This window comes from Rhinopithecus bieti, unplaced genomic scaffold, assembly GCF_001698545.2.
Source record: "Rhinopithecus bieti isolate Rb0 unplaced genomic scaffold, ASM169854v2 scaffold_1918, whole genome shotgun sequence".
Classification (NCBI taxonomy): Eukaryota; Metazoa; Chordata; class Mammalia; order Primates; family Cercopithecidae; genus Rhinopithecus; species Rhinopithecus bieti.
This window is the reverse complement of record NW_016803680.1, coordinates 2,430,228-2,444,942: the sequence shown is the minus strand read 5'-3', so window position 1 is coordinate 2,444,942 and position 14,715 is coordinate 2,430,228. Positions and strand designations below refer to the sequence as shown.

The 14,715-nt window shown below is 46.2% G+C and overlaps 1 protein-coding gene across 1 annotated transcript in view; it reads right to left on the bottom strand.

Annotated features, from left to right (window-relative positions):
- Nucleotides 1–218: 218 nt before the first annotated feature.
- Nucleotides 219–14,715, bottom strand: part of EEF2K (eukaryotic elongation factor 2 kinase) — an 82,349-nt gene continuing 67,852 nt past the window's right edge. Inside the window, exons 16-18 of the mRNA XM_017850340.1 lie at nt 11,101–11,225; nt 4,435–4,613; nt 219–399 (exon numbers count right to left, since the gene is read on the bottom strand). Coding sequence (XP_017705829.1) covers nt 290–399; nt 4,435–4,613; nt 11,101–11,225 — 414 coding nt within the window. The 3' untranslated portion in view covers nt 219–289. The remainder of the gene's footprint in view (nt 400–4,434; nt 4,614–11,100; nt 11,226–14,715) is intronic.

Sequence of the window (14,715 nt, the reverse complement as noted above, 5' to 3'; positions counted from 1 at the left end):
AAAGAACCGCAAAATGGTATGTTGGTTCATTAGGCTGCTTTTTTCAAGCCCCGCTTCCCCAGTATACTGCCCTAAGAGACAACTATAGAGTCTCTGCTGGTAGCTGCCAAGTAGCAAAGATATTTTCAAGAGTCAAAAAATGAAATACAAAATTTGATTTACAACACACTAAAAATGCTTTCCCTCCCCAAACTAAATAAGTTGTTTTTTTTTTTTTCTTTGTTTGTTTGTTTTTAAATCTTTCCTCCTAGCCCTTTTGCTTGGGACTAGCTGACAGTGATTCTCCTGGTTACTCCTCCATCTGGGCCCAGGCCTCTTCAGCCTTTTGGTAGTACTGGTTGGCCAGTCGGCCCTTCATGGCTTCCATCGCTGCCTCTGCTGCCTGGGTATACAAGTCCCCTGAAAGACAGCAAAGGGGGGCACAAAGAGGTGAACCACCTGTTGTTTTTGCCAGCCCAGTGTCCCCCATCACCCTTCCCAGAAGAACACCCTGAGGTTTCCTTAAGAACTCAAACTACTCCGTGGGCCCTCTCCCTCCAGGTGTTCTTGGCAGGGCTCTAAAGGTGGGCCTGTGATCAACTCTGGCCAATCACAGCACTCTTCCCATCCCCCACCAAGCCACAGTTATTGGTCCAGACTTAGTCATGGCCAATCAAAGTAAGCCATCTACACAATAACTACTGTTGGTTTGGGGTATGTAGATGATTCAATTTGAGCCCATGAGAATCAGGGTGAGAACTTCTTCAGAACTAATTGGGGATGTGCAAAAGTAGAAGAAATGAAGACTTATAAACAGCTTCATGTCAGCTAGGTCAGGTTTCATCAAGTGAATTTGTGCAAAACATACAAATATACTTCGGGTTTTGGAGCTTTTGGATTTAGAAATTTCAAATTAAAAGATTATAGATTTGCATCATTCTTCTTTTTTTGAGATGGAGTCTCACTCTGTCACCCAAGCTGGAGTCCAGTGGTGGGATCTCAGCTCACTGTCACCACTGTCTCTGGGGTTCAAGCGATTCTCCTGTGTCAGCCTCCTGAGTAGCTGGGATTACAGGCACCTGTCACCATGCCTGGCTAATTTTTGTATTTTTAGTAAAGACAGGGTTTCACCATGTTGGCCAGGCTAGTCTCGGACTCCTGACCTCAGGTGATCCGCCCACCTTGGCCTCCCAAAGTGCTGGGGATTACAGGCATAAGCCACTGTGCCCAGCCTAGATTTGCATTATTCTTTGTTAATTTTTAAAATATAACTTAAAAACTTTTAAAACTTAGCCTCATAACTATGAAATTAGGAACTTAGTATGTTTATTATATGTTAGGGACTGAATACTGTGTCCCCACTAGGCTCCCCATCCATAAATTCATATGTTGAACTCTTCATTCACAAATGTCACTGCACTGCATTTCGAGACACACAGTCTGTGTCTTAGGCCACTTTATGTTGCTATGACAGAATTCCACAGACTAAATAATTTATAATGAAAATAAATTTATTTGGCTCACAGTTCTACAGCCTGGGAAGTCCAAGAGCATAGCACCAGCATCTGGCAACAGCCTTGGTGCTGCATCATCCCATGCCAGAAGGCAGAAGAGCAAGAGCGGTAGAAAGCAAGTGAGCAAGAGGGGGCCAAATTTGCTTTTATAACAAAGCTACTTTTGTGATGACTGACCAACTTGCATGATAACAACATTAATCACGTCTTAACAGTCCCACCTCTTTTTTTTTTTTTTTTTTTTTTGAGACGGAGTCTCGCTCTGTCACCCAGGCTGGAGTGCAGTGGCCAGATCTCAGCTCACTGCAAGCTCCGCCTCCCGGGTTCACGCCATTCTCCTGCCTCAGCCTCCGGAGTAGCTGGGACTACAGGCGCCGCCACCTCGCCCGGCTAGTTTTTTGTATTTTAGTAGAGACGGGGTTTCACCGTGTTAGCTAGGATGGTCTCGATCTCCTGACCTCGTGATCCGCCCGTCTCGGCCTCCCAAAGTGCTGGGATTACAGGCTTGAGCCACCGCGCCCGGCCTAGTCCCACCTCTTGACACCTTCACAATGGTGATTACAGTTCAACATGAGATTTGGAGGGGAACGTTCATACTCTAGCAGCCTGTGAGGAGGTGATAAAGCTTAAATGAGGTCATAAGGGTTGGGCCTAATCACACAGAGCTCATGCCCTTTTAGGAAGCAGAAGAGACAGCAGAGCTCTCTTGCTGTCTCCCCACTTGCATCCAGGAGAAAGGTCATGTGAGGAAACAGTGAGAAAGCTGTTGTCTACAAGCCAGAAACCAAACTGGCCAGCACCTTGATCTTGGAATTCCCAGCTTCCAGAACTGTGAGAAATAATTTTTTTTGTTTTGTTTATTTGAGACAGGGTCTCACTCTGTTGCCCAGGCTGAAGTGCAGTGGTATGATCATGGCTCACTGCATGTGACACCACACCCAGTTAATTAAAACAATTTCTTTCGTAGAGGCGAGGTTTACCTATGTTGCTCAGGCTGGTCTTGAACTCCTAGACTCAAGTGATCCTCCCATCTTGGCCTCCCAAAGTGCTGGGATTACAGGCATGAGCCACTGTGCCCAGCAATTTTTGTAGTTTAAACCACCCAGTCTATAGCATTTTGTTTTGGCAGCCCAAGAAGATTAATACATCATGTAACAGAAAAAAAATATATACAACTTATCTATCAACTGATGAGCGGATAAACAAAGGCTGTATACCCACCAAATGGAATATTACGTAGTAATAAGAAGGAATGAAGTACTGATACGTGCTTCAACACAGATAAATCTTGAAAAAGTTATGCTAAATGCAAGAAGCAGAGGCAAAAACCCACAAATTGTATACTCCCAGTTATATAAAATCTCCAGGATAGGCAAATCTATAGGGACAAAAGTATAGTGGTTGCTAGGATGGGGGAGGACTGCTAACTGGTACGGGATTTCTTTTTGGGGTGATGGAAATGTTCTGCAATTACACTGTGGTGATAATTGCACAACATTATGACTACTATAGTAAAACCCACTAGGGCCAGGTGTAGTGGCTCATGTCTGTAATCCAAAGATTTTGGGAAGCCAAGGCAGGAGGATAGCTTGAGGCTAGGAGTTCAAAACCAGCCTGGGCAACACAGCAAGCCTCGGTCAATACAAAAAACTTTAAAAAACTGGCTGGGTGTGCTGCTTGGGAGGCTGAGGCAAGAGGATTGCTTGAGCATAGGAGTTCCAGGCTGCAGTGAGCTATGACTGTGCCACTGCACGTCAGCCTGAGTGACATAGTGAGATTCTATCTCAAAGAGAAAAAGGGCCGGGCGCAGTGGCTCACGCCTGTAATCCCAGCACTTTGGGAGGCTGAGGGGGGTGGATCACGAGGTTAGGAGATCGAGACCATCCTGGCTAACACGGATATAAAAAATTAGCCAGGTGTGGTGGTGGGCACCTGTAGTCCCAGCTACTTGGGAGGCTGAGGCAGGAGAATGGCGTGAACCCAGGGGCGGAGCTTGCAGTGAGCCGAGATCACACCACTGCACTCCAGCCTGGGTGACAGAGTGACACTGTCTCAAAAAAAAAAAAAGAAAGAAAGAAAGAAAAGGAAAGAAGGCCAGGCATAATGGCTCACACCTATAATCCCAGCACTTCGGGAGGCCAAGGTGGGCAGATCACCTGAGATCAAGAGTTCAAGACCAGCCTGGCCAACATGGGGAAACCCCATCTCTACTAAAAATAGAAAAATTAGCTGGGTGTGTACCTGTAGTCCCAGCTATGCAGGAGGTTGAGGCATGAGAATCACCTGAACCTGGGAGGCGAAGGTTGCAGTGAGCACAGATGGCCCACTGCGCTCCAGTCTGGGCTACAACAGTGAAACTCTGGGCCAGGCATGGTGGCTCACGCCTGTAATCCAGCACTTGAGAGGCTGAGGTGGGTGGATCACTTGAGGACAGGAGTTCCAGACCAGCCTGGCCAACATGGCGAAACCCCGTCTCTACTAAAAATACAAAAATTTGCTGTGCATGGTGGCACACCTGTAATCCCAGCTACTCAGGAGGCTGAGGCAGGAGAATCGCTGCAACTTGGGAGGTGGAGGCTGCAGCAAGCCAAGATCGCGCCATTGTACTCCAGCCTGGGCAATAGAGCCAGACTCCATCTCAAAAAAAAAAAAAAAAAAAAAAAAAAAAAGGAAAGGAAAGGAAAATCCCCTATAAACTTTAAGATGGCAAATTTTGTTATGAAAATCTCAATTCAATTTTTAAAATTGCAACCCCCCCAACAAAGCCCTAATATATAACCATTAAAATAACAATGTTCATCTTCACACTAGCTCCATAAATGCCCCTCCCTGGAGGAAGAGATTCAGCCTGTCATCTTGCCATAACCCCCAGTGGAATGGAAATTATGTCCCTCCCAGCCTGGCCCTGTTGCAGCCCAGGAGCAGGTCTGCCAGGCCCCACCTGATCTCTGCGGGTCCTTCTCCAGCCCATAGCCTCCTGTGAACAGCATCTCGGCCTCCCTGGCCAGCATCGTGTACCGGGGCTCGTCCTGCATTCCGTCGTACTCACCACCCTCATCACAGTCCGTCATCTCCAGGGCAGTTTTGTACCAGTGCAGGGCCTCCAGCCAGTCTCGGCACCTTGCCAGGAGATACAGAGGGAAAGGAGGAGGTTACCAAGGCAACAGGGCAGAGGGAGGAGGGCCTTCCAGCAGGAGGGGTGAGTCAGGGATCCCAGCAGGGCCACGACCTATGGTTCACAACCTATCTTGCCCAAGCCCAATACATCTATGAAGCACCTTCATATTGAGATATTCATTCATCCATTCACTCATTCATTCATTCATTCATTTTTGAGACAGAGTCTCATTCTGTCACCCAGCTGGAGTGCAGTGGTATAATCTCAGCCCACTGCAGCCTCTGCCTCTCAAGTTCAAGCGATTCTCCTGTCTCAGCCTCCTGAGTAGTTGGGAGTACAGGTGCATGCCACCAGGCTCAGCTAATTTTTTGTATTTTTAGTAAAGACAGCATTTCACCATGTTGGCCAGGCTGGTCTCAAACTCCTAACCTTGAGTGATCCACCCACCTCAGCCTCCCAAAGTGCTGGGATTACAGACATGAGCCACCATGCTCGGCCAATATTTATTAAGAGAGGAGTTGACCAGCCCAGGAAACAAAGAGAGAGACCCTGTCTCTACAAAAAAAACAAAACAAAACAAAACAAAAAAACAGTGACTATAGTAAAAAATAGTGTAATCGTATATTTTAAAATAACTAAGAGTATATGTAGTTTATACCACAATGAATAAATGCTTGAGGTGATGGATATCCCATTTACCCTGATGTGACTGTTATACATTCCACGCCCATATCAAAAGAGCTCATGTAACCCATATACACACTTACTATGTACCCACAAAAATTAAAAAATACAATAAACACACACAAAATAGCTGGGGTGGTGATGGACACCTGTAGCCCCAGCTATTCCGGAGGCTGAGGTGGGAGGATTGCTTGAGCCCAGGAGTTAGAGGCTGCAGTGAGCTATGATCATGCCACTGCACTCCAGCCTGGGCAATAGAGTATGACCCTGTGTTTAAAAAAAAAAAAAAAAGCAGTCAAGTTACTTTCCTTAATAAAATCAGTATATTACAACAATTTGCCAATAGATGAAAGTAAAGGGAAGCTTAGCTAGGACACCCCTTGAGGAAGGGGCCCATTTTTATAGTTCGCACAGAGGCAGCCATGAGCTAGCATTAGCAATGGCTGAGTGCCCTAGCTAAGTGCCCTAGCTAAGTGTCCTCTGACTCGTAGAGAAGTGGATTGGGGGCGGGGTCCTCTGCAGAGGCAGCTAGAGCTGTCTGTACTAATGGCAATCACGTATGCTCTGCTGTGCCGGCCAGCTGTGATTTGCCTCCAGCACAATGCAGAACTCACCCCAGAATAACAGAGTCTCCTCTTCCAGCTCTGCCCCTCGACCCTCAACTCCTCCTACTGCAGCCCATGTATGGCCAAACCAGCCAGGGCACACATAGGTTCCAGCCAAACCCACACACCACAGAATACACAGCAAACAGGGCAGAGGGTTCTTTTTCTTTGGGTGTAATCTGTTTGAGTAATTATTTATAGTACATCAGGAAAGAGCAAATACAGTGACACAGATAAGGCCTGTGGGTCTCGTGAAACATTCCAGAAGCAATAGGTCTGATGACTTGCTGTCCCTGCCTTGCTGCCATGGTGCCCTCTGAGGCCCTGTCTGACAGGTGCTGCCCTCCAGGATGGGCTTCTGTTCGTCTGCCTTTGCCCCAGGCTCACGGGCTGCCATCCCTTCCCCAAACATACCCGCTCCCGCCTGCTGTGTGGCCTTTGCACCCGCTGTGCCCTCACCTTGGAAGATTTTTCCTCCAACTCTTTCTGCACCTGACTCCTTGCTCTGGTTGGAACGTGTGTCCCCTCCAAAACCCATGTTGAGATTGCTTGCCATTGTGAGGTATTAGGAGGTAGGATCTTTGAGAGGTGATTGGGCTTTGACGGTTCCGCCCTCATGAGTGGATTTCTGCCATTATGAGGAAAGTGGATTTATTCTAAAAGGGCAGGTTTAGCCCCCTTTTGCTCTCTCTTTTTTCTTTTCTTGAAATAGGATTTCACTGCATTGCCCAGGCAGGAGTGCAGTGACACAATCATAGCTCACTACAGCCTCAAAGTCCTGGGCTCCAGCAATCCTCCCATTTTAACCTCCTGAGTAGCTGGGATGACAGTGGCATGTCATCATGCCTGGCTAATTTTTAAAACTTTTTGTAGAGACACACTCTTATCAGGTTGCCCAAGCTGGTCCTGAACTCCTGGACTCAAATGATTCTCCTGCCTCAGCCTCCCAAAATGCTGGGATTACAGGCATAAGCCACTGTGCTTGGCTTGCTCTCCCTCCCTTTCCTTACCTTCTGCCATGTGATGACACAGCAAGAAGGCCCTTGCAAGATGCCGGCATATTGATATTAGACTTCCCAGCCTCCAGAACTAAGAGCCAGCAAATTTCTGTTCATGAGAAATTCCCCAGCCTCAGGTATTCTGTTACCAGCACAGAACAGGCTAAGACATTCAGCATCCCTCCAGTCTCAGCTCACATATCACCTCTTTAGAGATTCTGTCCCCAAACACTGTTTCTTACTACAACCACCAAAATCTTTAATTCTCCTTATTCACTTGTTTATCGTGGTGTCCCCTGACTAGAATGTAAGCTCCATGAAAGCAGGAGACCCTTGTCTGTTTTGCTGTATTTGTCTGCTGCATTCCCAGGGTCTGGCAAACAGCATAGGCTCAATGAATGGTAAATGAAAAAACGCAAACAAATGGCTGGCTGGCATGGTGATCAGGAAACAACCTTGACTTTATTTTATCTTATTAAAAAATGGCCAGATATGGTGGCTCATGCCTGTGATCCCAGCACTTTGGGAGGCCTAGGTTGGAGGATCTCTTGAGCCCATAAGTTTGAGACCAGCCTGGGCAACATGGCAAAACTCCAGCTCTACAAAAAATACAAGTTAGTTGGGTATGGTGGTGCATGCCTGTGGTCCTAGCTGCTCGAGAGGCTAAGGCGGGAGGATAGCCTGAGCCTGAGAGGTTGAGACTGCAGTGACCTATGATTACATCATTGCATTCTAGCCTGGGTGACAGCAAGACTGTGTCTCAAATAAATAAATAGATAAATAAATAAAAGTTAAATTTAAAAACTGAACCATTTGAAAATTATTGATGACATGCTCAACAAACTTTTTTTTTTTTTTAAAGACAGAGTTTCATGCTTGTTGCCCAGGCTGGAGTGGAATGATGTGATCTTGGCTCACTGCACCCTCCGCCTTCTGGGTTAAAGTGGTTCTCCTCCCTCAACCTCCCAAGTAGCTGAAGTAGCTGGGATTACAGGCACCTGTCACCACCCCAGCTAATTTTGTATTTTTAGTAGAGACAGTGTTTCAGAATGCTGTTCAGGCTGGTCTCAATCTCTTGACCTCGTGATCCACCTGCCTCAGCCTCCCAAAGTGTTAAGATTACAGGCATGAGCCACCATGCTGGGCCGAATTTTAACACTGACTAGGAGACACCAGACTAGATTATTTCTCTTCTTTCTTCTCTGACCCTCCCTGGTCTTAAAAGGCAAAGCAAAATTGGCCTGAAAACATTAAATGGGAAAGGCCTAATCGCTGAGCCCCACCTACCCCAACCCGATGCTATCCCATTGGTGAGGGCGCACATCCTTCCTTGGCGTTTCCAGCATCTTCTCCTTCCCTTACTGGATGGTAACTTCTGGGGCCTGAATCCCTTAAACACAAATTTGGGCCTGCGCAGAGCCCTGCCTTACCCATAGCTGGCCCTTAATTAATGTTCCTTGCATGGGAGGGGTTGGAACTTCTTTGAATAAGGAAGAAGAATAAGGAAATGACTAGAGCAGAAGCAATAAAGAAATATTTTTGATAGATTTAACTAAATAAATATTAAAAACCAGTGTGGCCCCAAACTCAGTAAACAATGGTCATTATGTGGCATCTGTGCCCTCCATCTATGGAAGACATATTCGGAAAAAAAAAAAAAAAAAAAAAAGTCTTTTAAAGTGAAATGTGGCCAGGTACAGCAGCTCACACTTGTAATATCAGCACTTTGGGAGGCTGAGGTAGGAGGATTGTTTGAGGCCAGGAGTTTGAGACCAGCCTGGGCATCATAGCAAGCCCTTGTCTCTACAAAAAAGTACAAAAATTAGCCAGGTATGGTGGCACATGCCTATGGTCCCAGCTACTCAGGAGGCTTAAGCAGGAGGATCACTTGAGCCCAGAAGGTCAAAGCTGCAGTTAGCTATGATCACACCACTGCACTCCAGCCTGGGTAACAGAGAGACCCTGTCTCAAAAATAAATAAATACATAGATAAAAAACAGGCCAAGCATGGTGGCTCACATCTGTAATCCCAGCACTTTGGGAAGCCGAGGCAGGTGGGATTACCCGAGGTCAGGAGTTTGAGACCAGCCTAGTCAACATGGTGAAACCTTGTCTCTATTAAAAATACAAAAATTAGCTGGGTATCATGGTACACATCTGTAGTCCCAGCTACTGAGGAGGCTGAGGCAGGAGAATCGCTTGAACCTGGGAGGTGGAGGTTGCAGTGAGCTGAGATCACGCCATTGCACTCCAGCCTGGGAGACAGAGAAAGACTCTGTCTCAAAAATAAAATTAAAAAGCTGGGAGCGGTGGCTCAGGTCTATAATCCCAGCACTATGGGAGGCAGAGGCAGGTAGACTGCCTGAGGTCAGGAGTTCAAGACCAGCCTGGCCAATATGGTGAAATCCTGTCTCTATTTAAAATATAAAAATGAGCCGAGTATGGTGGCAGGCACCTGTAATATCAGCTACTTGGGAGGCTGAGGCAGGAGAATCAGTTGAACCCGGGAGGTGGAGGTTGCAGTGAAGTGAGATTGCACCAGTGCATTCAAGCCTGTTCGACAGAGTGAGAGTCTGTCTCAGAAATAAAAATAGTAATAATAAAATAAAAATAAAAAAAAAAGAGAAAAGTATACCAAAGGGTTAATAGCCTTAATATGTAAAGAATTTTTACAAATCAATAAAAACCTATCACCTCAAATAGAAATAAAAGGTAGACAAAGACCAGGAAGAGAAAGCACAGATGCAAATACTCAGTGCCCAGTTCCAGGCCCCACCCCATGCATGATGCGCTTCCCCAGTGCACTCAGTGGGAACCATATGTATACACTGACATTTGACCTAATACAATCATGTCAATCTTTTTTGTTTACCTCTCTTCCATGCCAGTAGACAGTACATTGGAGGAGGGGTGAGAAGATGTAAGTTGGCTCTGCCACTTGCTAAATATTTGACCATGGGCAAGCCCCTTTACATCTCGGAACTAGTTTAGTCACCCACAAAATAGAGCTAAAATACCTGCCCTAGTCAGCGTGGTGGCTCACACCTGTAATCCCATTGGGAGGCTGAGGACGGAAGTTTGCTTGAGCCCACAAGTTCGAGACCAGTCTGAACAACATAATGAGACCCCATCTCTACCAAAAATTTAAAAATGTAGATGGGTGTGGTGGTACATGCCTGTAGTCCCAGCTACTCAGGAGGCTGAGGTGGGAGGACTGCATGAGCCCAGGAGGTAGAGGTTGCAGTGAGCTATGATGGCACCACTGTCCTCCAGCCTGGGTGACAGAGCGAGATCCTATTTCTAAAATATAATAATAAGTAGGAAAAATCAATTAAAATCACCCATAATCCTAACTAGGGATACCCACCCTGACCTGGATGCTGCATATTCTTTCAGATTTTTTTCTCAGGCAAATCATTACCTATACTGGCTACAGTGGCTGCCCCATATCACATGACTTGTATCTTTTTTTTTTTTTTTTTTGAGAGGGAGTCTTGCTCTGTCGCCCAGGCTGGAGTGCAGTGACGCGATCTTGGCTCACTGCAACCTCTGCCTCCTGGGTTCAAGCGATTCTCCTGCCTCAGCCTCCGGAGTAGCTGGGATTACAGGTGTGTGCCACCACGCCGGCTAATTTTTTTTTTTTTTTTTTTTTTTTTTTTTTTTTTGTATTTTTAGTACATATGGGGTTTCACCATGTTGGTCAGGCTGGTCTTGAACTCCTGACCTCGTGATCCACCTACCTCGGCCTCCCAAAGTGCTAAGATTACAGGCATGAGCCACCACGCCCGGCCCTAATTTCTATATTTTTCAGTAGAGACAGGGTTTTGCCATGTTGGCAAGGCTGGTCTTGAAATCCTGACCTGAAGTGATCTGCCCGCCTTGGCCTTCCAAAGTACTGGGATTACAGGCATGAGCCACCATGCCCGGCCATACCATGTGCTTTATGTGCCAGGCACTGCGAGGGTTATAGTCATCGTCTCATTTACCCTTCAAGGGACAACCCCAGGATACAGGTGCTATAATTACTCCCAGTTTGCAATATGAAGAAACTGAGGCCAGGGAGGTAAAATAAGTTGCCCATAGTTGCTGGACTGGTCATGGAACAGCCAAGACTGGAACCCAGGCCTGTGCTGATACCTAGGGCAAGCACCCAGCTGCAGCCCAGGTTCCCACCAGCTCCTCCTGGGTGACAGCTGCAGTACCTGTCTGGGCTGAGGTTCTGGCCTGTGTCAAAAGCTCGCGCCATTAGGATCATGGACTGCCTGTCGCCAGCTTCTGCGGCCTTCAGTAAATAATCAAATCCTTTGGTTTTGTTCTCTTCTGTCTCCTATTGATACAAACCAAAGAGGGAGAAAGAAGAGTGAATGAGCTTCACACTCGAGGGCTGCCAAGATCTCACTACTCAATCTTCACCCTGTTTTTTGAGAGCTCTGGGCTGGGAGGCTATAGAAGTGAGGTAGGAGGGGGCACTTGACTCCAGAGGCTTGGCTCAGACACTGGAACAAATCAAGGACAAGCTAAAACAGGGATGGGGGTGGGGAAAGAGCTTTTCATAAGACACGCCCACCAGTGCGCCATGTCAGTTTACCATTGTCAAGGCAACACTTGAGAGTTACTGCCCGTTTCCATAGCTATGGCCCCACAACCTAGAAGTTACTACCCTTTCCCTAGACATTTTTTCATAAACTGCCTCTTAATATGCATGTAATTAAAAGTAGGTATAAATCTGATGGCACAACTGCCCTAAGCTGCTAATTTCAGCACACGGCCTGTGGGGCAGCCCCGCTCCACAGAAGCAGTCACAGAGCTGTACCACTGCCTAAGCTATAACACTGCCACTTTGATAAAGCTGTTTTCTTCTACATTTGGCTCACCCTTGAATTCTTTTCTGGGTGAGGCAAAAAACCCTCCTGGGCCAAGCTCCAATTTGGGGCCTGCCTGCCCTGCGTCAGAAGTACACATCAGAGCCGGGCTGGGTGGCTCATGCCTGTAATCCCAGCACTTTGAGAGGTTGAGGCGGGTAGATCATCTGAGGTCAGCAGTTCGAGACCAGCCTGGCCAACATGGTGAAACCCTGTCTCTACTAAAAATACAAAAATTAGTCAGGCGTGCTGACGCATGGCTGTAATTTCAGCTACTCAGGAGGCTGAGGCACGAGAATTGCTTGAATCTGGGAGGCAGAGGTTGCAGTGAACCGAGATCGAGCCACTGCACTGCACTGCAGACTGGGTGACAGAGACTCCATCTTAAAAAAAAAAAGAAGTACACATCCGTAGTTTTTAGTATATTCACAGAACTATATGACCGTCAGTCAATTTCAGAATGCTTTCACCAATCCAAAAAGAAATCTCATACTGCTTAACTGTCAATCTCCCTCTACCCCTACTCTCCTCATCCTGCTCAGCACTAGGCATCTATTAGTCTACTTTCTGTCTCTATGGATTGCCTATTCTGGATCTGGACATTTCATAATAATAGAATCATACAATATGCGGTCCTTTGCGCCTCTTTTCACTTAGCACAGTGCTTTCACGGTCCATCTGTGTTGTAGCGCATATCAATATTTCATTCCTTTTTATGATCAAATAATAGTCCATTGCATGGATGTATCACATTTCATTTATCCATTCATCTACTGACAGACAGTTGAGTTGTTTTTCATTTTTTGGCTATTATGAACAATGCTGCTATGAAGATTTGTGTACAAGTTTTTGTGTGAAAGTGTGTTTTATTCTTTTGGGTTTATAGCTATGAGTGAAACTGCTGGATCACATATAACTTACCCGGTAAAAAGTAGACAATGCTGCAAATCAGGGTTTGATTTACTGTTTTTTTTTTTTTTATTGTAAGAAAGGGGTAGAAAACATGAACACTACAGATGAAACTAACAAGTGGGTCATGTCTGTAGCTATTTTATTGTGAGGAGTGCAGGAAATTGAAGAAATATCCTTCCAGTATTTAAAACTACCATCTGTTTTAGGAAGGAGGTCGCTCACATCAGAGGCAAATGATGTTCCAGTTCTAACATAGGTCTTTGTTAATTTCACTTTCATCTCATTTATGTCAGAACTACACTTCTCCATCAATTGCAACCATAGGTTGGCTACGGGTACAAGCGTTTGCAAAAATTGGTGCAAGTATTGGGTGAGAGTTGATGATATGAAATTTACTTTTCATTGTTATTTGTAAGCCGTATACCACATATTATTTTTTCTTGTTTTTGTTTTGTTTTGTTTTGTTTTTGTTTTTTTGAGACAGGGTCTTGATCTTTTGCCCAGGCTGGAGTACAGTGGCTCCATCATAGCTCATGGAAGCCTCAAACTCCTGTGGTATATGGTTTTTATCCTCCCGCCTCACTCTCCCGAGTAGCTGGGACTACAGGCAGGTGCCACCACACCAGGCTAATTTGTTTTTTGGGGGTGGCCTGAGATGCCACCCACCTTGGTTTGTAGAGATGGAGTTTTGCTAGAGATGGAGCCCAGGCTGGTCTGAAATTCCTGGACTCAAGCAATCCTCCTGCCTTGGCCTCCCAAAGTGCTGGGGTTACAGGTGTGAACCACCATGCCCAGCCTACCTATTCTTTAAATTAGCAAAATTTAATACATTTACATATATATGTGCACACATTTCCTTCCCACCCCCAAGAGCCAATTGTTAAATGTTCCCCAGCACACCACTGGCTGAATGAGCACAGAGATTAGAGAGAAAGGCCGGGTGTGGTGGCTCACATCTATAATTCCAGCACTTTGAGAGGCCCAGGTGGGCAGATCACCTGAGGTCAGTAGTTCGAGACCAGCTTGGCCACATGGTGAAATCCTGTCTTTACTGAAAATACAAAACTTAGCCAGGCGTGGTGGTGCACATCTGTAATCTCGGCTACTTGGGTGGCTTAGGCAGGAGAATCGCTTGAACCTGGGAGGTGGAGGCTGCAGTGAGCCAAGATCGTGTCACTGCACTCCAGCCTGGGTGACAGAGTGAGACTCCGTCTCAAAAAAAATAAATAAATAAAAAAGAGAGAGAGAGAGATTATAGAGAGAGACAAAAAAGTGAAAAATCCTCTCTTCCAACCAAACCTCCTCTTCACCATCTGAAACATGAAACAAAAACTGCTGTGGGTGACCCCTGCCCACATGTCAAATGATGTAATCTGACTGAACCATAAGAAACTGCCAATATTCTACCATTTATGACCTTCCAAAATAGCAGTTTCATGAGGTTCTACCCATTATGCACGAGGTCAGTCACTACAGCAATTTTTGTGATATCAAAAGAATACAGCCGACTCAAGTGTCCATCAATAGCACACAGGTATGCCTCACACATATAATAGAACATTACACAGCTGACAAAAAGAATCGGGGAGCTGGCTGGGCGTGGTGGCTTACACCTGTAATTCCAGCACTTTGGGAGGCTGAGGAAGGCAGATCACTTGAGGTCAAAACTTCGAGACCAGCCTGGCCAACATGGCGAAACCCCATGTCCACTAAAAATACAAAAATTAGGCCAGGCGTGGTGGCTCATGCCTGTAATCCCAGCACTTTGGGAGGCCGAGGTGGGTGGATCACATGAGGTCACGAGTTTGAAACCAGCCTGGCCAACATGGTAAAACCCCACCTCAACTAAAAAAAATACAAAATTCAGCCAGGCGTGGTGGCAGGCACCTGTAATCCCAGCTACTAAGGGAGCCAAGGCAGGAGAATCGCTTGAACCCGGGAAGCACAGGTTGCAGTGAGCCGAGATCGTGCCATCACACTCCAGCCTGGGGGACAAGAGCGAGACTTCACCTCAAAAAAAAAAAAAAAAAAAAAAAAAAAAAC